The sequence below is a fragment of the Grampus griseus genome (genome assembly GCF_964374135.1).
Source record: "Grampus griseus genome assembly, chromosome: 11".
Taxonomy (NCBI): domain Eukaryota; kingdom Metazoa; phylum Chordata; class Mammalia; order Artiodactyla; family Delphinidae; genus Grampus; species Grampus griseus.
Genome location: NC_139005.1, coordinates 31,009,268 through 31,030,617, shown reverse-complemented (window position 1 = coordinate 31,030,617; position 21,350 = coordinate 31,009,268). Strand labels below are relative to the sequence as shown.

General features: G+C 39.4%; 1 protein-coding gene across 1 annotated transcript in view; it reads left to right on the top strand.

The window, feature by feature from the left end:
* Positions 1 to 21,350, top strand: part of SLC2A13 (solute carrier family 2 member 13) — a gene marked incomplete at both ends in the record, with an annotated part of 424,910 nt that overhangs the window by 186,416 nt on the left and 217,144 nt on the right. The window contains one exon of the mRNA XM_082665776.1: positions 17,267 to 17,375. Coding sequence (XP_082521902.1) covers positions 17,267 to 17,375 — 109 coding nt within the window. The remainder of the gene's footprint in view (positions 1 to 17,266; positions 17,376 to 21,350) is intronic.

Here is a 21,350-nt window from a genome sequence, read left to right as displayed (position 1 = left end):
GCTAGAGAAGTTCCTTTCGCATTTGTTGTAATGCTGGTTTGGTGGTGCTGAATTCTCTTAACTTTTGCTTGTCTGTAAAGGTTTTAATTTCTCCATCGAATCTGAATTAGTTCCTTGCTGGGTAGAGTAAACTTGGTTGTAAGTTTTTCCCTTTCATCATTTTAAATATGTCCTGCCACTCCCTTCTAGTTTGCAGTTTTTCTGCTGAAAGATCAGCTGTTAACCTTTTGGGAATTCTGTTGTATGTTATTTGTTGCTTTTCCCTTTCTGCTTTTAATATTTTTTCTTTGTATTTAATTTTTGATAGTTTGATTAATATGTGTCTTGGCGTGTTTCTGCTCGGATTTATTCTGTATGGGACTCTGCGCTTCCTGGACTTGATTGACTATTTTCCTTACCATGTTAGGGAAGTTTTCAACTGTAATCTCTTCATATATTTTCTCAGACGTTTTCTTTTTCTCTTCTTATTCTGCATCCCCTCTTATTCGAATGTTGGTGCATTTAATGTTGTCCCAGAGGTCCCTGAGACTGTCCTCAATTCTTTCCATTCTTTTTTCTTTATTCTTTTCTGTGGCAGTTATTTCCACTATTTTATATTCCAGGTCACTTACCTGCTCTTCTCCCTCAGTTATTTTGATCTTGATTCCTTCTAGAGAATTTTAAATTTCATTTATTGTGCTGCTCATCGTTGTTTGTTTGCTGTTTTTTACTTCTAGGTCCTTGTTAAACGTTTCTTGTATTTTCTTCATCCTATTACCAAGATTTTGGATCATCTTTACTATCATTACTCTGAATTCTTTCTCAGGTAGACTGCCTACTTCCTCTTCATTTGTTTGGTCTGGTAGGTTTTTACCTTGCTCCTTCACGTGCTGCATATTTCTGTGTCTTCTCAGTCTGTTTAACTTACTGTGTTTGGGGTCTCATTTTCTCTGGCTGCAGGTTCGTAATTTCTGTCGTTTTTGTTGTCTGCCCCCAGTGGTTGAGGTTGGTTCAGTGGCTTGTGCCAGCTTCCTAGTGGAAGTGACTGCTGCCTGTGTTCTAATGGGTGGGGCTGAATCTTGTCCTTCTGGTAGGGAGGGCCGCGTCTGGTAGTGTGTTTTGAGGTGTCTGTGACCTTATTATGACTTTAGGCAGCCTCTCTGCTAATGGGTGGGGTTGTGCTCCTGTCTTGCTAGTTGTTTGGCATGGGGCATCCAGCGCTGGAGCTTGCTGGCCGTTGGGTGGAGCTGGATCTTAGTGTTGAGATAGAGATCTCTGGGAGAGCTCTTGCTGATTGATATTACATGGGGCTGGGAGGCCTCTGGTGGTCCAATATCCTGGACCCGGCTCTCCCACCTTGGAGGCTCAGGCCAGACACCCGACCAGAGCACCAAGACGCTGCCAGCCACACGCCTCAGCAGAAAAGAAAGAAAAAAAGGAAAACAAACAAACAAACAAAATGAACAGATAGAACTCCAAACCAAATGGTAAAAGTAAAGCTAAACAGACAGAATCACACAAAGAAACATACACACACACACTCAAAAAGACAACAAACCACCACCACAACAAAATGAACAGTCAGAACCCTAGGACAAATGGTAAAAGCAAAGCTAAACAGAGAATATCACACAAAGAGACATACCATACACACTCACAAAAAGAGAAAAAAGGAAAAAATATTTTAATATATATAAAAAAATAATGAAATAAAAAAAAGAAGAAAACCAATAAACAAATCCACCAATGAGAACAAGCACTAAAAACTAATCTAAGATAAACCTAAAAACCAGAAACAAGTCAGATGCAGAAAGCAAACCCCGAGTCTACAGTTGCTCCCAAAGTCCACCGCCTCAATTTTGGGAACATTCGTTGTCTATTCAGCTATCCCACAGATGCAGGGTTCATCAAGTTGATTGTAGGGATTTAATCCGCTGCTCCTGAGGCTGCACGGAGAAATTTCCCTTTCTCTTCTTTGTTCACACAGCTCCTGGGTTTCAGCTTTGGTTTTGACCTTGCCTCTGCGTGTAGGCCACCCTCAGGCATCTGTTCCCCGCCCAGACAGGAGGGGGTTAAAGCAGTGGCTGATTAGGGCTCTCTTGCTCACTCAGGCCAGAGAGAGGGAGGGGTACGGTAGTCATAATTGGAATGCAGGCGAGTCTGCAGTGGCAGAAGCCAGCGTGACATTGCAACAGCCTGATGCATGCTGTATGTTCTCCTGGGGAAGTTGGTTGTCCCTGGATCTTGGGACCCTGGCAGTGGCGGGCTGCACAGGTTCACCGAGGTGGATGGTGTGGGTAGTGAACAGTTTGCACACAGGATGCCTGGTGGCAGCGGCGACAGCGTTATTGTTTCATGCCTGTCTCTGGGGTCTGAGCTGATAGCTGTGGCTCGCACCCATCTCTGGACCTTCTTTAGGCCGTGTTCTGCCTTCTGTGGGCAGACGGGGAAGGAATCTCCTCCTCTTGCGCACCCCAAAACAACGGTCTCTTACCTCTGAGGCAAGTGCAGACTTTTTCCCAGACTCTGTCCCGGTTAGCTGTGGTTCACTAGCCCCCTTCAGGCTGTGTTCACGCAGCCAACCCCAGTCCTCTCCCTGGGGTCGGACCTCCAAAGCCCGAGACTCAGCTCCCAACCCCCACTCTCCCCAGTGGGGAGCAGACAATCCTCTCAGGCTGGTGAGTGCCGGTCGGCACCGATCGTCTGTGTGGGAATCTCTCCGCTTTGCCCTCTGCACCCGTTGCTGTGCTCTCCTCTGTGGCTCCGAAGCTCCCCCCCTCTGCCACCCGCAGTCTCCACACGCGAAGGGGCTTCATAGTGTGTGGAAACCTTTCCTCCTTCACAGCTCCCTCCCACTGGTGCAGGTCCTGTCCCTGTTCTTTTGTCTCCGTTTTTTCTTTTTTCTTTTGCCCTACCCAGGTACGTGGGGATTTTCTTGCCTTTTGGGAAGTCTGAGGTCTTCTGCCATGTTCAGTAGGTGTTCTGTAGGAGTTGTTCCACATGTAGATGTATTTTGATATATTTGTGGGGAGGAAGGTGATCTCCACGTCTTACTCCTCCACCATCTTGGTCTCCTTCCCCACCCGCCACCGAGGACCACACTCTCCACTCAGCCCTCTCGAATCATCCTCTGGCTGAAGCAGGAGAGGATGGGGGGGCTCCACTTTTGTTCCCTGGGGCTAGCAGGTCCGTTTGGGGCCAGGGTGTGCAGGAGATGCTGCAACGGGGGTATCCCAGATGGGAGATGCCCACTCCCAGCAGCTCTGCCGACAGCAGTAGCAGTGGTGGCAGTGGCGGCAGCAGCAGCAGTAGCAGCAGCAATAGAGATAGTCCCTTGCTGCTTTTGATATTCTCTCATTATCTTGGATTTTTGCCATTTAATTACAATGTGTCTTGGTGTGTTCTTCCTTATACTGAATCTGTTTGGGACTATATGTGCTTCCCGGACCTGGACATCCGTTTCCTTTCTCAGGTTAGTGAAGTTTTCAGCTATTATATCTTCAAATATATTCTCTGCCCCTTTCTCTCGCTTTCTCCTTCTCCCTGTAATGTGAATATTAGTACACTTGATGCTGTCACTGAGGTCTCTTAAACTGTCCTCATTTTCTTTTCTTCTTTTATGTTTCTTCTGTCCAGCTTCAGTGCTTTCCAGTACTCTGTCTTCTAGTTGTTGATATCATCTAATCTTGTTGATTCCTTCTGGTGTATTTTTTATTTCAGTTATTGTAGTCATCATCAGTTTTTGGTTCTTCTTTGTATTTTCTAACTCTTTTAAAAGCTTCTAACCTCTTAATCTGTTCATCCAATCTTCTCTTGAGTTCTTGGAACATCTTTATAATCATGACCTTAAACTCTTTATTGGGTAGATTTCTTATCTTCACTTCACTTAGTATTTCTTCTGGGGCTTTATTTTGTTCCTTTGTTTGGAACATATTTGTCTGTTACCTCATTTTGCCTAAGCTCCTGTTTTTATTTCTATGTATTTAATAAGTTGATTATGTTTCTCAGCCTTGGAGAAGTGACCTTTTGTAGGAGACATCCTATGTGTCCCAGAAGCCTACTCTGCTCTGGTCATTAGAACTATATGCTCTATGGGTGCCCCCCATGTGGGCTGTGTGGGTCATCCTGTCATGGCGAGCTTAGAAGTGTGGGTGTTCTGGTAAGTGTGTCTCACTTCTGACCTGGTTGGTTGCCAGGCCCTTCCTTGTGTGGAGGCTGTTGGCTGCTGGTGAGTGGGGCCAGGTCTAGTGCTGGCCCACTGTTAAGCAGTGCTGGTATCTGGAATGGGTAGTTGTTGTGCCAGGGGTCCCAGATCTAGTGTCAGCCTGCTAATGGGTTATGCTAGCTCCTTACATAGCTGTCTGCAGAGGCCAGGGTGTCCTGAAGCTTGTGTTGGCCTACTGGTGGGGAGGGGAGGAATCTTAGGGTGGCTTACTGAGGGACCCAAAGTGTCCCAGAGTTGGTGTTGGCATGCTGGTGGGTGCGGCCAGGGTTCAAGAGTTCCCTGCTCTGGTGCCCGCCTGCTGTTTTGTGACCTGGGTACTGATAGTCTGCGGGTCCATGGTTGTCCTGGGGCTCATGTTCACCACTGGTGGGTGGGGTCAGAGCCCAGGGGATTCCACAGCTGGTGCCCACCCATTGGTAGGTGAGACCTTGACCTGGGACTAATGCCTGCCCATTGTTGGGCAAGGCACATTCTGGGGTCTCTGGCTGTAGGGCCCTGGGGATCCCAGAATTGATGTGTGGCCTGCTGGTGGGTTAGGCCTGGGTCTCTGGTATCCTGGGGCTGGTGCCTACTCACTGGTGGGTAAAGCTGGTCCTATGTCTAGTATAGGCCCACTGGTGGGCTGAACTGCATCCTGGGGTCTCTAGCTGCAGGGCTCTATGGGTCCCGGGCCTAGTGTATTGCCTGGTGTGCAGGGCTGTGTCCTGGACCCTCTGGTGGACAAGGCCATGTCCCAGGACAGCTGAGGGCTCAGGGGGTCTTAAGGCAACAGGTCTGCTGGTGGGTGGGTAGATGCTGTGTCCTTGCCTGGGTAGATGCTTGGCCTGAGGCATCCCAGTACAGGTGGTAACAGGCTGGTAGGTGGTGCCGTGTCCTGGATCTAATAAGCTGAGGGAGGATTCCAAAATGGTGCTTGCCTGCAGTAGTGTCCTTGTGGTAGAAGAAGCTCCCAGAAATGGCTGCTGCCAGGGTCTTTGTCCCCAGTGTGAGCTCCAGTTGCCTCCTGCCTCTCTGGAATGCTCTCCAAGATCAGCAGGTAGGTCTGACCCAGGTACCTGTCAAATTACTGTTTCTCCCCTGGGTCCCAGAGTGTGTGAGATTTTGTGTGCACCCTATAAGAGTGGAGTCTTTTATTTCCCACAAGCCTCTGGCTCTCCAAAAATTAAAGTCTGCTGACCTTCAAAGTGAAACACTCTGGGGCCTCATCTTCTGAGTGTAGGACTCCCTGACTGGGGAGTCCAATGTGGACCTCAGACCCCTCACTTCTTGGGGAGAACCTCTGCAGTTGTAATTATCCTCCCATTTGTGGGATGTTCACCCTGGGGTATGGATCTTGACTATACGCCTCTGCCCCTCTTACCCATCTTGTTGTGGTTTCTTCTTCATTTCTTCAGTTGTAGCGCATCTTTTTTTCTAGTCTTCCAGTCTTTCTCTTTAATAGTTGCTCTGTAAATAGTTGTGATTTTGGTGTTCCCATGGAAGGAGGTAAGCTCAGGGTCTTCCTACTCTGCCATCTTGGCCACACCTCAGAACATCTTTATTTCTTACTCTATATTTAATAACTATCACATATTTTTTTCACAGGTAGGAGACAATTATTTTTATTTTTCTTTGTCTTTTTTCATATAGCCTTATAAGTTTGTTTTGGTTCTTTTTTGTTTCTCATTCATGGATATTTTTGAAATAAATATGGTGTTCCAAGAATGATGCTGACAGAAAACACAGTCTCTTTCCTTTAAGATGTTATATTTCAAGGTACCACATATGTTTGCAGCAGTCATGCTTCCAGAATCTGGTGGAACAAATGTGATTTTAGATATTCTGCCCCACTGTAAGATCATGGGCCCTTTAATTCGTCCTGGTTTTTATCTTTTTGGTATCTTTATTCATGGTAACTATCACATGTAAAGCTAAATATAGCAAGAAAGAACAGTATGAAATACATGAATCATGGTTAGATTTTCATCTTTATTCTCAATAGTCCTTATTTGTTGAATGCTTGAATCTAAAAAAAAGTCATGTTAATAGAATATGTTCAAATATACATATAGAATTCAAATATCCATATAAATACATACTTTTTTAACCAAGCAAATGATTAATGTTTAGAAACATAGTTCATATATCTTAAAATGTTTAACTGATAGTAATGTAGAAATACTTAGATTCTAGGAAGGCTACATGTGACCTAAAATGAAGTCAGGGGCATAAGATCATTCTGATTTATCTGTATTTGTATGAATAGTTTGGCAGTATATATAAATGAATTTGATAGAACTGCCATTCATTACAGGACCCTGAAGTATAATTCCTATTGATTTATCACCTTGTGTTTATCAGTCATCTGTGTAGGAGTGTTCTGTTAATTATAAAAGATATAGAAATTATAAGTATAGAGTTAATCTATTTTTATGTTAATGAAGCTTTTTGAATTATTTTATGGGACCTTAAGAATGAAATCTCTTTGTTTACATAGAGGGACACCCTATGTAATTTATTGACAGTTGTTTTTATTCAAAACTTTCAAATTGTATTCAACTACGGAGAAATTCTACAGAGCTGATGGATGAAATCATAGCATCACTATTTGAGTTTTGGTGCAATATACTTCACATGTATTACCACCTTTAATTATCAAAATACAATTGTGAAGTAGATGTTATCTCATGTGAGTCATGCCAGGCTCAGAAAGGGTAAGGAACCCACCCAAGGTCACACAGCTTCTACATAGCTGAGCTGGATTTGAATCTGGGTTTCCCTGTTTTGGAGATTCTTACTCTTTATACTGTTCAACACTGCTTATGGTTGTATAGCCTTTAGCAGATGCAAGTCATACACTGTCTTATATCTTAGTGTTTAATATCTATTGAAAAGTTAGGTAAGTGAGAAACTTTATATCACTAAGAATAACAACTTGTTATGAAAATACTGTCAGTATACCATCAGGTTAAAAGTATGTGTCCTTTCATTTAAAAATTGCTTTGCTAAAGACAGTAATAATGTTAAGAATATAATTGTTTAAGGACTACTCATTTATTTACTAAAAATTACTCATTTATTTAAAAAAAAGATACTTCACTTTGCTCAAGAAAGGTTTTCTAAGGTAGTAATTCTTAACATTCTTCCCCTCAGCAGCACACCACACTCCCATGGCTGTTATGAAGTTCAGAGATCTCTCATTTGAGGATTGCTTGGCTAGGGGATATATTTTATGATGGCTTTTGTTATATAGATACATTTGATGAAGGAAATATTTTTAGAATTTAAAAAGAATTCTTGGTAGTAACAGGAGTAGGTTTTTGAAAAACAGTATTTTAGTAGCATTAAGGCCTATCACAGAAAACAGTCTTTACTTTAGCAACCTGGAATAATAATGACTAGATTACTGAGTCAGTGCATACTGTACCATGATCAGCTCACAAACAGGCAGCTGTAGATAATCAGCCCAACACAACATCTTGGCAAATTGATTCTTTAGAAGGATTTCAGAATGTGTTGGCATAAATGCCAGACTGTGAAGGAATGATTGAACCACATGGGGTTGAATTTATCAATAGCAGCAGTCCGTTCTTCTGAACAGAACATGTGCCAAGCACCAGCTTGTAATCACAAACATCATCTGCTGCATATTGAAGAGGAAAACAGCATGGCTGTACTCAAGATCTTATGGTAGTTTATAATTAATCACAACATTGTTTAGCAACTTGTAGTGTATTCAGATTGCTTCATTCTTGATCTCAATAGCCATTATTTGCTCCAGTGTTTGTTTCTCCCTTCTTCCCTTTCCTCCTCCTTTTCTTCTTCATGTTCATTAAACAGATATTTATTGAATCTCTTCTATTTGCATGACCCTAAGCTAAGTACAATGGGAAGCAAAATGATAAAACAGAGATAAAACCTGGGCCATTCACCCCACATAATCCAGTATAAAGATCGTAATCCAGTGTGGAAGAGACATCAGCTACGTAACCTGTAAAACAAATTAGCCATCAGTGAGAACATAAGAGAAGTATGAAACTGACACCATCATTCCGATGAGAGAATATCTTCTTTTGGGAACAGGAGCGACCTCATAGGACAGGAACATTATACAAGACAGAAATGTAAAAATATGAGGCTTCTTTGTGTAAAACAGGCGACCCAAAGATTGTTGAAGCCACGTGTGTTAGAGAAGAAGTAGTGTGAGATAAGTCTTGAAAGGCAGGAGTGTGCCTTTCATGAAGTAGACCCTGATGGGTCTGTTATCAAAAGTTTTGAGCAGGTCAGTGAAGAAAGTGATCAGTGTTATGCTTTAGTAGACAGGATGGAAGCAATGTGGAGAGGCTGGATTGATTCAGTAGAGACGGGAGATGTGGAGACCATACACAAACAAGGCATTGTTATTGAATACATAACGTGTGAGTTAGTATTAGTCAGGGTTTTCCAAAGAAATAGAACCAATAGGACATCTATGTCTATATCTATATCTGTATCTATATCTATATTTATATCTAATATGTATATGTATATAATATATATTTATATCCTATGAGATTTATTTATTGTGGGGAATGGGCTCACATGATAATGGAGGCTGAGAAGACAGTCTATTCTGCCCTTGGCAAGCTGGAGACCCAGGAGAGCTGATGGTGAAAGTCCCAGTGAGAGGGCAGGAGAAAACCAATGTCCCAGCTCTATAATAGGCAGGCTGAGAGAACAGACCTTCCCTTCTTCCTCTTTTTGTTGTATTTTAGGTCCTCATGGATTGGATGAGGCCCATCCACATTGGGGAGGGCAATCTGCTTTACTCAGTCTGCCTATTCAAATGTTAGTCTTATCCAGATACCCTCATAGACATATCCAGAAGTAATGTTTAATCAAATATCTGGGCACCCTGTAACCCAGTAAAGCTGACACACAAATTAACCATTAGGCATAGTGTATGCCTGGAAGTTTACTATCTCTAATCTTCATATTAGCAAGATTGAATAACATGCACAAGACCTCATGGCAGCTGAGCGGAGGAGCTGGAATTTCAATGGCGGCCTGCACAACTACTGTCCACTGCCATGTAGTCTCACCAAGGACACAGATGAGAGCCCCCAGATGAGAACCCAGCAGGGCGGTAAAGAGCTGGGGAGGGCACGTATGCAAAAGCAAGGGAAGTTTTTCTGACATTTTGTGGAAAGAAGTCAGGTATATATACATTAATTTTCATTAGAATTTGGCAACTCATTGGATAGGGAAATTAGGAAGAGGGAATGAATAGCCAAATGCCACATTTTTTTTATCCTGACTTAATGTGAAATTAGGTACCATAGGGTTTGGGGTGAGAAATGACGACTTCTCTTTTATATGACCTTAAGCTGGCATACCCTTTCTGGGTTCTTCCCTATTCCTCAGTCTGATAATACTTTACATGTACCTCTGTCAGAGCCCTTAGACTTTTGTGGTGCAACTCGTTTTGTTTCTGTGTGTGATTCCCTTCCCACTCATATTATGAGTTCTTGCAGGGCAGGGCCTCTTCATGTTTCTGTACCTAGCAAAGAGTAGGCTGATGGTCGGTGCTTCAAGTATGCTAAGTGAGCTAGGGAATACTTGGTCTGAGAGGCTGCAGAGAACAATGGAAGTCCAAGGAGGAGGAAGAAGGAGGGAGTGTTTGAAATGGCTGTTGTTGAGAATGTAATTGAGAGCCAACTCGAGATGAATAGTGCTCCTCAGGTAGCATGGAGGGCCTGACTCACAGAAACCCTTAATTTGCCATGAAACCAGGTCTATTTTCCTAATTATTTGTAAACAATGTTCAACTCCCTGGATATAGGATTGGAGAAGAGAACAGATTGAAATGAATGATTTGAGATAGATAACTCGAGAGTAAAGAATGGCAGTAGTGGCAAGTGAGGCCATAAGAAAGATAAGAGAAAAAAAAAGATTGAGGGATTGAGTCATGATGAACACAGAGAATGTGTATTCCTGTAGCTTGAAAGTGCTTTAGTTTTGTCACTCATACTATTCATAATTGTTGATTTTTTTTTTTTTTTTTTTTTTTTTGCGGTACGCGGGCCTCTCACTGATGTGGCCTTTCCCATTGTGGAGCACAGGCTCCGAACGCGCAGGCTCAGCGGCCATCGCTCATGGGCCTAGCCACTCTGCAGCATGTGGGAACTTCCTGGACTGGGGCGCGAACCCGTGTCCCCTGCATCGGCAAGCGGACTCTCAACCACTGAGCCACCAGGGAAGCCCTGATTTTCTTTTTATGCTAAGGAAAATCAGCTCATTTAAGTATACATATAAAATTTCTTGTCATTTATGGCATGAACAGAAGTTAGCTCAAGTCCTAGCTCTACATACTTGTGACCTTTGGAAAGTTACCTGATCTCTATCTACTTCTTTCCTCAATAATATTACCTGTTCTTTCTTACTTGGTAGCAATCTTATGATGATGAAAAATGGTTCATAAGGCATGAAGAGGTATCAAAATATTAGAAAATTCATTGAGATTTGAACAGATACCTAATACTCTTGGTGTTATGGACTGAATGTTTGTGTCTCCCCAAAATTCATATGTTGAAGCCCTAATGCCCAAAGTGATGGTGTTTGGAGATGGAGCTTTTGGGAGATAATTGGTTTAGATGAGGTCATGAGAGTGAAACCCTCTCATGAAGAAGAAAACAGACCTCTCCCTCCCCCCTCCCCCCTCCTCCCTCCCTTCTTCCCTCTCTCCCTTTCTCCCTCCCTCCCTCCTTCCCTCTCTCCCTTTCTCCCTCCCTCCCTTTCTCCCTCCCTCCCTTTTTCCCTCCCTCCCTCCCTCCCTCCTTCCCTCCCTCCCTCCCTCTCTCCCTTTCTCCCTGCCTCCCTCCCTCCATTATTCCTTGGCTTATGGCTACATCAATTCAGTATCTGCATTCATGGTCACATTGCCTTCTCCCATTCTGTCCTGAATCTCCCTCTGCCTCCCTCTTATAGGGATACATGTGATTGCATTTAGGGCCAACCCAGATAATCCAGGATAATCTTCCCACATCAAAAATCCTTAACTTAATCACATCTGCACAGTCTTTTTTTTTTGACATCTAAGGTAACATTAACAAGTTCCAGGGATTAGCAGGTATGTATCTTTTGAGGGGCCATTATTCAGCCTTCCATAGTCTTGCTCAAAGTTTATCAATTTTATTGATATCTCCAAAGAGCCAGATTTTGGTTTCATTAATTTTTTTCCTCAATTGTCTCCTTATCTATTTAGTGGATTTCCATTCTGATCTTTATTATTTTATCTTGTGCTTTTTTGAGGTTTCCTTTGTCACTCTAATTCTGGTTTTGTAAGGTGGAAGCCAAGGTCATTGCTATAAATTTTCCTGTTATACTTTAGCTCCATTCCACAAATTTTCATATGATGCATTTTCATATTCTTTCAGTTCAGAATACTTTCTCATTTCCCATTCTTTCTTTGATCCATGGAAATATGTTATTCCATTTCTGATCTGGAGGGAATTTTCCAGTTATCTTTCAGTTTATTTATTTGTATATTAATTTTATTATGATCAAAGAACATTCTTTATATGACTTGAATCCTTTTAAATTAATTGAGGCTAGATTTAGCGCTCAGAATATAATATCATCTATCTCAGTAAATGTTCCAAGACATTTACCATGCCTTTACTCATGGAAGGAACGTTTGGTCTGTAGGGTATTGTCTAAGTGTCAGGTCAAGTTTGTTGATCGTACTGTTGATGTCTTCTGTATCTTAGCTGATTATCAGCCTACTTTTACTATTACTCGGAAAGAGGTGATGAAATATCCAAGTATAATTGTGGGTTTTTCTATTTTCCCTTGCAGCTGTGTTTTTTGTTTCACATATTTTGAAGCTTTTATTAGGTGCAGAGACATTTAGGATTGTTATATCCTCTTGCTGAATTAATCCCTTCATCATTACAAGTTGTACTTTCTTGCCTTTTTGCATGCCTCGTATTTTATATGGTATGCCAGACACTAAAAATTTTATCTTACTGTTGAACTTAGTTGTGGGATGCTATTCAGTTACTTGGAAGCATTTGGGTCTTTCATTTAAACTGTTTAGATGGTGCCCAAGCAATGTTTAATCCAGGACTAAATTTATACCATTACTGAGGTAAAAACCCTTCTGAATATTCTTCCTTATGCTCTAGGTTTTTCACTCTCAGTCCTGTGTAAATTCCTGGGGTTCATTTCTTTCATCCTTTCCTGTGGCTCCTTCCCCTGACTGGGTAGTTTCCTCACACACAACCACTGATCAGTATTCAACTGAAAAGTCAAGGAGCCCTGCAGATCTCCAGTGTCCTCTCCATGAGTCTCTCTCCTCTCCAGCACACTGCCCTGTGAACTCTAGCCACCTGGATCCTGAGCTGCATCTTTTCAACTCAAGGAGACCACCAGTATCTACCTGCTTTCCCCTCCCTGTGCCATAGCCTGGATGCTTTTTTCCAGGCTTAGGCTGGGGCATTTGGAGGATTCATCTCATTTGCTTCCTGAATATCAGGGGTCACTATTCTTTGTCCCATTGTCATGAGAACTACTGTTTCATGCATTTTTGCCTGACTTTTTAGTTGTTTCCTGTTGGAGGTAAATCTGATAACTGTTACTCCATCTTGGCTGGAAGTGGAAGTCAAGAGCTGGACTTTTATACAAAGTGTGTTCTAGTACATTTTTAATCATACCTGGAGAAACTTTTGTAGACTCAGCTTCCTCACAGACATCCTGTCCACAGGAGTGGTTGCACTTGTTGCACTGTCCTTTTCAGCCCTGCCACCAGAGCCACCAGAGCACCTGCCACACCTGGACAACCGTTGTGAAAGTTACTTAGTATGAGGTGTCCAGAATGACAGAAAAGATGAACCCATTTGCAGTTTTTGCCTCTATTGTTTTATCATGTGTTATATTTTGAGCTCTGCATTTCCATTCTACTTTTGTTATCTAGAGGTTTTAGTTTTTATTGTGTGGGAATTTCTGTATTTCAAAGACACATGTTTTGTTAAAAATAAGGTGTGAAATGGTTGTATACATAAAAATATTTTTAATTACAAAAATCAAAAGAAATGTAATTAGAGCATGACATTTTAAATTTTCACTTATGAACATTCAGCCAATTCATGTATTTGAATTTGTCTTTGCCTCATAGCTTCTGTGATATTAAGATTAATAGTTTGCATTTGTTAAGTTAGTTTTACTGCCTAATAAAGCTAGGTTTATGATTTTAATAAACGGAAATTTTTTACTTTTGTTCATGTATAATCAGATATGTAGCTGCTGTGACCAAAATTTACCTTTAAAAAAACAATCCAGTCTTATAAAGGAACTACCGTTGTTTATTTTTTACAGGAAATCCAAAAGAAAGTCCAAATCCTAGATTAGTTTCTGCTGTACAGCAAAATGAATCAGTTACACATATACATATATCCACTCTTTTTTAGATTCTTTTCCCATATGGGTCATTACAGAGTATTGAGAAGAGTTCCCTCTACTATTCAGTAGGTCCTTCTTAGTTATCTATTTTTTTTTTTTTTTTTTTTTTGCGGTACGTGGGCCTCTCACTGTTGTGGCCTCTCCCGTTGCTGAGCACAGGCTCCGGACGCGCAGGCTCAGCGGCCATGGCTCACGGGCCCAGCTGCTCCGCGGCATGTGGGACCTTCCCGGACCAGGGCACGAACCCGTGTCCCCTGCATCGGCAGGCGGACTCTCAACCACTGCGCCACCAGGGAAGCCCCCTAGTTATCTATTTTATATATAGTAGTGTGTATATGTCAATCCCAATCTCCCAGTATATCCCTCCCCTCCCCCACTGCTTTCCCCCCCGGTAACCATAAGTTTGTTTTCTACATCTGAGACTGTATTTCTGTTTTGTAAATTAGTTCATTTGTACCATTTTCTTTTAGATTGCACATATAAGTGATATCATAAGATATTTGTGTTTCTCTGTCTCACTTACTTCACTCACTATGACAATCTCTAGGTCCATCCATGTTGCTGCAAATGTCATTATTTCATTCTGTTTTATGGCTGAGTAATATTCCATTGTATATATGTACCACATCTTCTTTATCCATTCCTCTGTCAGTGAACATTTAGGTTGCTTCCATGTCCTGGCTATTGTAAATAGTGCTGCAGTTAACATTGGGGTGCATGTGTGTTTTCAAGTTATGGTTTTCTCCAGATATATGCCCAGGAGTGGGATTGCAGGATCATATGGTAGCTCTATTTTTAGTTTTTTAAGGAAGCTCCATACTATTCTCCATAATGGTTGTACCAATTTACATTGCCACCAACAGCATAGGAGGGCTCCCTTTTCTCCACACCCTCTCCAGCATTTATTGTTTGTAGATTTTTTGATGTTGGCCATTCTGACCGGTGTGAGGTGATACTTCATTGTAGTTTTGATTTTGCATTTCTCTAATAATTAGTGATGTTGAGCATCTTTTCATGTGCTTTTTGGCCATCTGTATGTCTTTGGAGAAATGTCTATTTAGATCTTCCGCCCACTTTTTGATGAGTTGTTTGGGTTTTTTTTGATATTGAGCTGCATGAGCTATTTGTATATTTTGGAGATTAAACCCTTGTAAGCTGCTTCTTTTGCAAATATCTTCTCTCATTATGTGGGTTGCCTTTTCATTTTGTTTATGGTTTCCTTTGCTGTGCTAAAGCTTTTAAGTTTAATCAGGTCCCATTTGTTATTTTTATTTTTATTACTCTAGAAGGTGGATTAAAAAAGAACTTGCTGCAATTTATGTCAAAGAGTGTCCTGCCTATGTTTTCCTCTAAGAGTTTTATAATATCTGGCCTTACATTTAGGTCTTTAATCCATTTTGACTTTATTTTGTGTACAGTGTTAGGGAGTGTTCTAATTTCACTCTTTTACAGGTAGCTATCCAGTTTTCCCAGCACCACTGATTGAAAAGACTTGTCTTTTCTCCATTGTATATTCTTGCCTCCTTTATCATAGACTAGGTGACCATAGGTGCTTGGATTTTTCTGTGGACTTTCTGTCCTGTTCCACTGATACGTATTTCAGTTTTTGTGCCAGTTCCATACTGTTTTGCCTACTGTAGCTTTGTAGTGTAGTCTGAAGTCAGGGAGCCTGATTCCTCCAGCTCCTTTTTTCAAAGCCCAGATTTTTTAAAACTAGGAAATAAATATGTGATGTTTATGTGATAATCGGATAAATATGTCATGTTTATGTGATAATATATCTCTTGATATTTTGGCATGTCAAACTTTAATCCAAATTTGTCATAATTTTCTCTTTGTTTTTCTGCCCTCCAAAATCAGTATTACCTAATCTGTCTGTCAAACCATGGAACAGTTTAATAGTGAAAGTAGATACAGCTATCCAAAGATTATGTTAGATTTCTTGCAGAAGGCCAGTTTGTCATCTGTGGAGTTTCTTAAAAGCTAAAAAAGGGTTTGGGTGTTTTTTGTTTTGTTTTGTTTTGTTACAACATCATAGATGTCATTTTAAAATTTTTCCATGGTATATAAGGTAAATTATCATCTTTTATTTGAATTTTTTTGATTTTGGAAATAGGTAGATGTTTATATGATGCTGTGCACATTTCTTATTTTGTGGCTCATTCATAGATATCTAAATTTGCAGATGAGTCTGCTTATCTTTCAGAGAACTGACCCAGATATATTTCAATATTGTCACAAAGTCTACCTATTTCATATAATCTTTCTGATATACTAGGTTTTAATACCGCTTTACTTGAATCTAAAACATTTTGACATTTATAATACTCTCAGCCTGCTTTCTAAATGAGTGTGTCCAGTCTTAGCATTTAGAGACAAAATTGTTTGCAGTAAATCAAGTCTTCATGTGATTGTAATCATACCTGTGTAGAGATGAATATCCTCACCCCAGTAATGTTCAGTTCTCATTAATCCCCTGGCTTAACATCCTGTATTAACTTTTATTGCTGAGACAATAGCACGTTCTAGTCCATATCCCATTTCTGTGAACTGGAATATTAGATTTCCAAAAGATTCTGAAATGGTGAAATTTCCTCAGAATTTAATTTACTGGACTTGGTTTAGGGTTCACTAATGAAAATTGCCTCCAGGAAAAATGCTGCTAATGAAGCAGTTAACATCCCAGTGATCCCAGGCTATACCATAGGTCCTAGGAGTCAACTCTGTTCTCATAAGGACACTATATAGAATGCCTCTTAAGGCTAAGGTGAAGGCGTAACAAGCGCTTCTGAGAATAGAAGGGGCACTTTAGGTAATTATGCTCAGACAACAGGCATCAATTGGTTAGTCATCTTAAGGCCTCAGTGGTTCAGATCTACAGCTTTTCAGAATTGGTCTAGAGTTCTGATATAGGGACCAAGGGATCTGCACCATTTTGAAAGCCCATTTATATTTTGAAATGATCATTGAATACCTCTTAGGGAACTATTAAAAATATCTAGAAATATCATACATATATGCCTATATAAAATAGACATTAAATTTCATCTTCTTTTTACCTTTTGGGTAATTTTTATTAATAATATCCATTGCAGTCATAACCAAGTCTGATATCACCCCCAAATTCCTTAACTTGAATTAAATATATTGGAATGAATATTGTTACTTTAGCCAAATAAATTGTAATGAATCCTGTTACTTGTTTCATTGTTTTTAATGAATGCCATTCTTTCAGTTGATTAAAGCAATTTTTCCAGTGACTTTGTAAATAGTCCCACATTGAATGGATTTTAAATAGTAATTAATTGCCCAGGAAGCAGAAGAACAAAGAGTGGTTAATACAGCTCATAGGAATTTAAGGAAGAATAATTTGTGACAGTTAACAGTTATGTAGATCTTTCTAGTATCCATAAATCGCTTTAACTTGAATTCTCTCATGTTGACTTTATAGTTTTAACTCAAATATATACTGTTTTCAAAAATATATTGTGCCCAGGTTTCTATAAAAATACATATGTTCTATTTTTAAATGTCCAGTCATGTTGATTTCACAGAGATTTGGGGAAATTTATCCTAATGGGAATAATTACTCTGGGAGCTAAAAATAATAGACATGTCCTTCTTTTTCTTTCTTTTTTATAAAAGCTGGACCTGTGATCTGCAGAATGCTGAGTTATCCCCCAACTCGCCGAGCTTTAATTGTGGGTTGTGGCCTACAAATGTTCCAACAGCTCTCAGGCATTAACACCATCATGTATGTATTTCTTTCTGGCTTTTTACTGAAAAGATTGTGAAGGAATTATTTTATATGGAAAAAAAAGAGTAGGACTCTTGGTGATTTGTTTTCATTAAATGTGTAGAATTCTCCTTTTGGAAGATACTTAACCTTACAATTTTTTAAATCCTGTAAAATTGTAACTAGAAGGAAGTGACATTTTGTTTGTTGTAATTATTGACTTTATTTGATTTCACAAAATTTCTCTTTTATGCCATCCAATATGTCCTTATATTCTGAGCTACTGAATATATCATTTTCATAAGCTATTCCTTGATTCACATTAAAAGGTAAAACAAAAGGAAATCACCTGGCATTATTAGAAATTAATGGACACACAGATAACTAGTTCATTTCCTTTTAGGGCAGTCAGTTACAATGCAATGTGATAATAACATTAATAGAAGTATGTTTTTTACAACCAGGGTACAGTGGGCCAGGGATCGAGTGGGAGCAGAGAAGTAGGGAAGACACACAAGTTCCCTGTTTTCTAGTTTTCAGACTAATTCCCAAAGTTATATGTGTGTTGTGGGTGGAGCAGGGTGAATAGTGGGGGGTTCTACCACATTTCATTCATTCAATATTAAACCCATTTTTGATGGTCTATTTTGTACTAGATACATAGCAGTGAATAAAGTAGACATGGTCCTTGGCCCAACAGAGCATACTGGCTGGTGGAGGAAACAACACATTAAATAAACTCACAGTTTAATACAGAATTTCAAATTTTCATAAGGTCTGTGTAGGACTATATCAATGGGGGACTTTTAAGATCCTAGGTGATAGAATGTGGGTTAGAGAAAAGCCAAGATTTTTGCTGAGAATCTGTTTGTTGGGTGAAAAGCTCCTAAATCTTAGAAGCTTTCCCCCACTACCTGTTGGTTAAAGTTATTCATTAGAAAAATACAAATTATGTAAAATTAAAACTTACCTAGTAAACCATTTGTATTTGGGACTCTTGATATTTTCCTTTAAAATTACTTGGGTTATAATGAATTATTCCATGGTAATTTGAGAAGAGTGAATTAGTTAAAATAATGGCTAGGGCCCAGTGACCAATTAGATTAAATTGTAATTTGCTAAGAAACTCCATCTTGAATACATCCACGCTGTTTGTGAATTTGACTTTGATGGTAATTCTTGTTGGACTTCAGCTTCCTGGACTACATTTTTAATATTGGTTCTCTCCTCCTTCCCTCTAACATTTATTTTCACTTTTTCCTCACCTTTATCAGCTCTATTTAGGCCCATCTGTTGATATGGTGCCCAGCATTTTTGTTTCTGGATGTTGCACACCGTGACTTTTCTGAGGCACGTCCACTGTCCTCAGTGTGGTGATGATATGGAATTGTAACAAGGCTAGCACCAAGCTTTCAAATAATGCAATGCAGTAATAACCCTATGTGAAAATCTAATTTATCAACCTAAATTAAAATATGCCCTATTTCTGAAAATATTTTTTGTTTGTTCTACTTAATAAACTGTAGAAGTTGAAATGTTTTTATGAAATCCATCTTTCACCCTAGGTTTGTGTGAACCTGAAATATGAGGTATTTTGAATTCTATTTTTTGCCAAGAAAAGTTCATAGAAAGATCATATGGGAAAATACTGAAAGAGAAATCATCCTTACAATTGTATTATGTAATCTTACCATGTTTAGTTTTCTTTTTTCTCCCTCATGGGATCTTTATTTCTATCTCCATGAATTATTTAATGTTCTGTCTCAGTTAAGGAAATAGATTTACTTCTTGGAATATTTAGTTTTTTCATTCTCTACTGTGAAAAAAAAATATATGTGGTGTGAGTGTATTTAAGTATCTTTTATTTGTATAACTTATGTTTATATCCTAACCCATACCTTATCATCCTCTTCTATCCTATCGTGCATAGGACTTCTAAGACCTTAAAACCATTACATACTTCAGACACTACATTTAACTTTTAGAAGAGGCAATTTTCTGTTATGACTCTGATCACTTAATTTCAAGCATGCAGCTGAATAGATTGTTCTCTATTCACAAGAGAGAAAGAACAGAGCAAATGGAGTTCTGTTTTCCTGATAAATTCCTGGAATATTATTGCACTGCCTCACAGACCAATAAAATAATTCCACATCTGTCAAAATAAAAGGGAGAGTAATGATAGATGAAGATGATGATGATTAATGTGAAGACAGCTCTCTTAAGAAATTCTCATGTGATCTATTCTAAACCCTAGTTATAATGTCAATAATTTTCCATTTTCTGACTAAGAATTTTAATTTTATTAATAAATGGATCCTTCCCACATTATTATTACCACAACCAAAATGTATATGGGTGAGTAATTAGGTAGGTAGGCAGGTAGGTAGGGAGGGAGAGAGAGAGAAAAAAAAGAGAAAGAAAGAAGACAGCTGGTTTGTCTGGATTTGATAGCATCTTGCTTCTTTTGAAGAACTTAAAATAAGCTATATTTTGATATGTCTTGATAAACATAAAATCAGTCCATCTTGGACAGGTGGAAGGTATCAGATTTTTACCTGGGAAGACCAAGAGGTTCAATGGCTTATTTTAAGGTTACACAGAAAATCCTCAGTAAAGAGAAGGAAATCCAGAATTTTAAGCTTTTTATGTCATCTTCAGGTAAAAGGAACTGTGGGTGTGTGAACTTCTTTTGGAGACTCCATACCAGTCCTTTATTTTTAAGCTACTCTTCTTTTAGGTTAATGCTCCCAGCTTCATCTCTTCTTACTCTTCCCTTTTCTACTAACTTAAAGTAGGGGTGGGAAATAGGCAATTATATTGGCTGGGCAGATCATTCTTACCTCTATAACTGCTTTACCTTAATCCCCAGTGGGTCACTTCTTCTATTGTATTTATAAGAGATAATAGAAAATATTTTGGAAAATATGCCCTTGCAATAATAATCTTAATAGGTATCATTATTGAGCATTAATACCAGTACTACTCTAGCATGTATTAGCTCAGTAAATATTAACAGAAAAGGAAAAATAGGACAAAACTCTTAGCCTGTCTAATGGTGTAATTATTTATTATTGTCATGATAAAAACAAAAATGTTTACTGTTTTATATATATATATATCTAACACTATAAAATATTTTCATAGACATGATCTCCCTTGTTCTTTATAAAAATCCTGTCAAGTAGGCAGGGCAGTTCTGTTTATTCTCAAGCCAAGGCAGCAAAGGCTTAATGAGTTAAAGTGACTTGTCCACTCACACAATAAGTTTTAGAGCTGAGGGTAGAACCCTCATTTTCTGACTCTAGGTCACCTGCGCTACCCTTCAGTTGTAAAACACCTGAAATGCCCGGGGCTGACTCTTTAAAGCTTGTTTGGGGGTAATATAAGTCAACAAATCAAAGTTAGTGAAATTCACTACCACTCAAGGATAAAAGTCCAAAACAACTCTGTGCTAAAGTAATTGCATCCATCTCAAGAATCATAAAACTCATCAGACTATTTAATCTACTGGTACCCAGTTGAGGCCTTTGCTTTATACTCTGATCTAGAGTTCTTGGGCAGGCCAGGCTGATGGTATGATATTTGTTAATCATATTTAATTAATTTAATTTCATAAGTGCAATATTTCTGAATCTGTTCCATTCTCATATTTTATCCCAACAAGCTCTCCTAGTGTAAAAAATTACCATGCAATCAGGAAACATGGCACAACAATCAGGCCAGATGGTGGTAAATGCAGAGAAAAATAAAGGTGACAGGAAATAAGAAGAAAAGGATAAGGATTTATGCTCTCTTATGTTGTAAGTCTGAACCAGAGGTGATGCTTTACTCTCTCTGAGGTCCTCAGCAGGCAGCATGAGTGGACCAAAATACTAACTCACTAATGTGAGCCTTCTCCTCTCTCTGCATCCTCAGTAGGGCTCAGAACATAATCCAAAAAACTATTGAAAGATAATATGCTTATCTCATTGGAATGTTTCAAGATGAGTG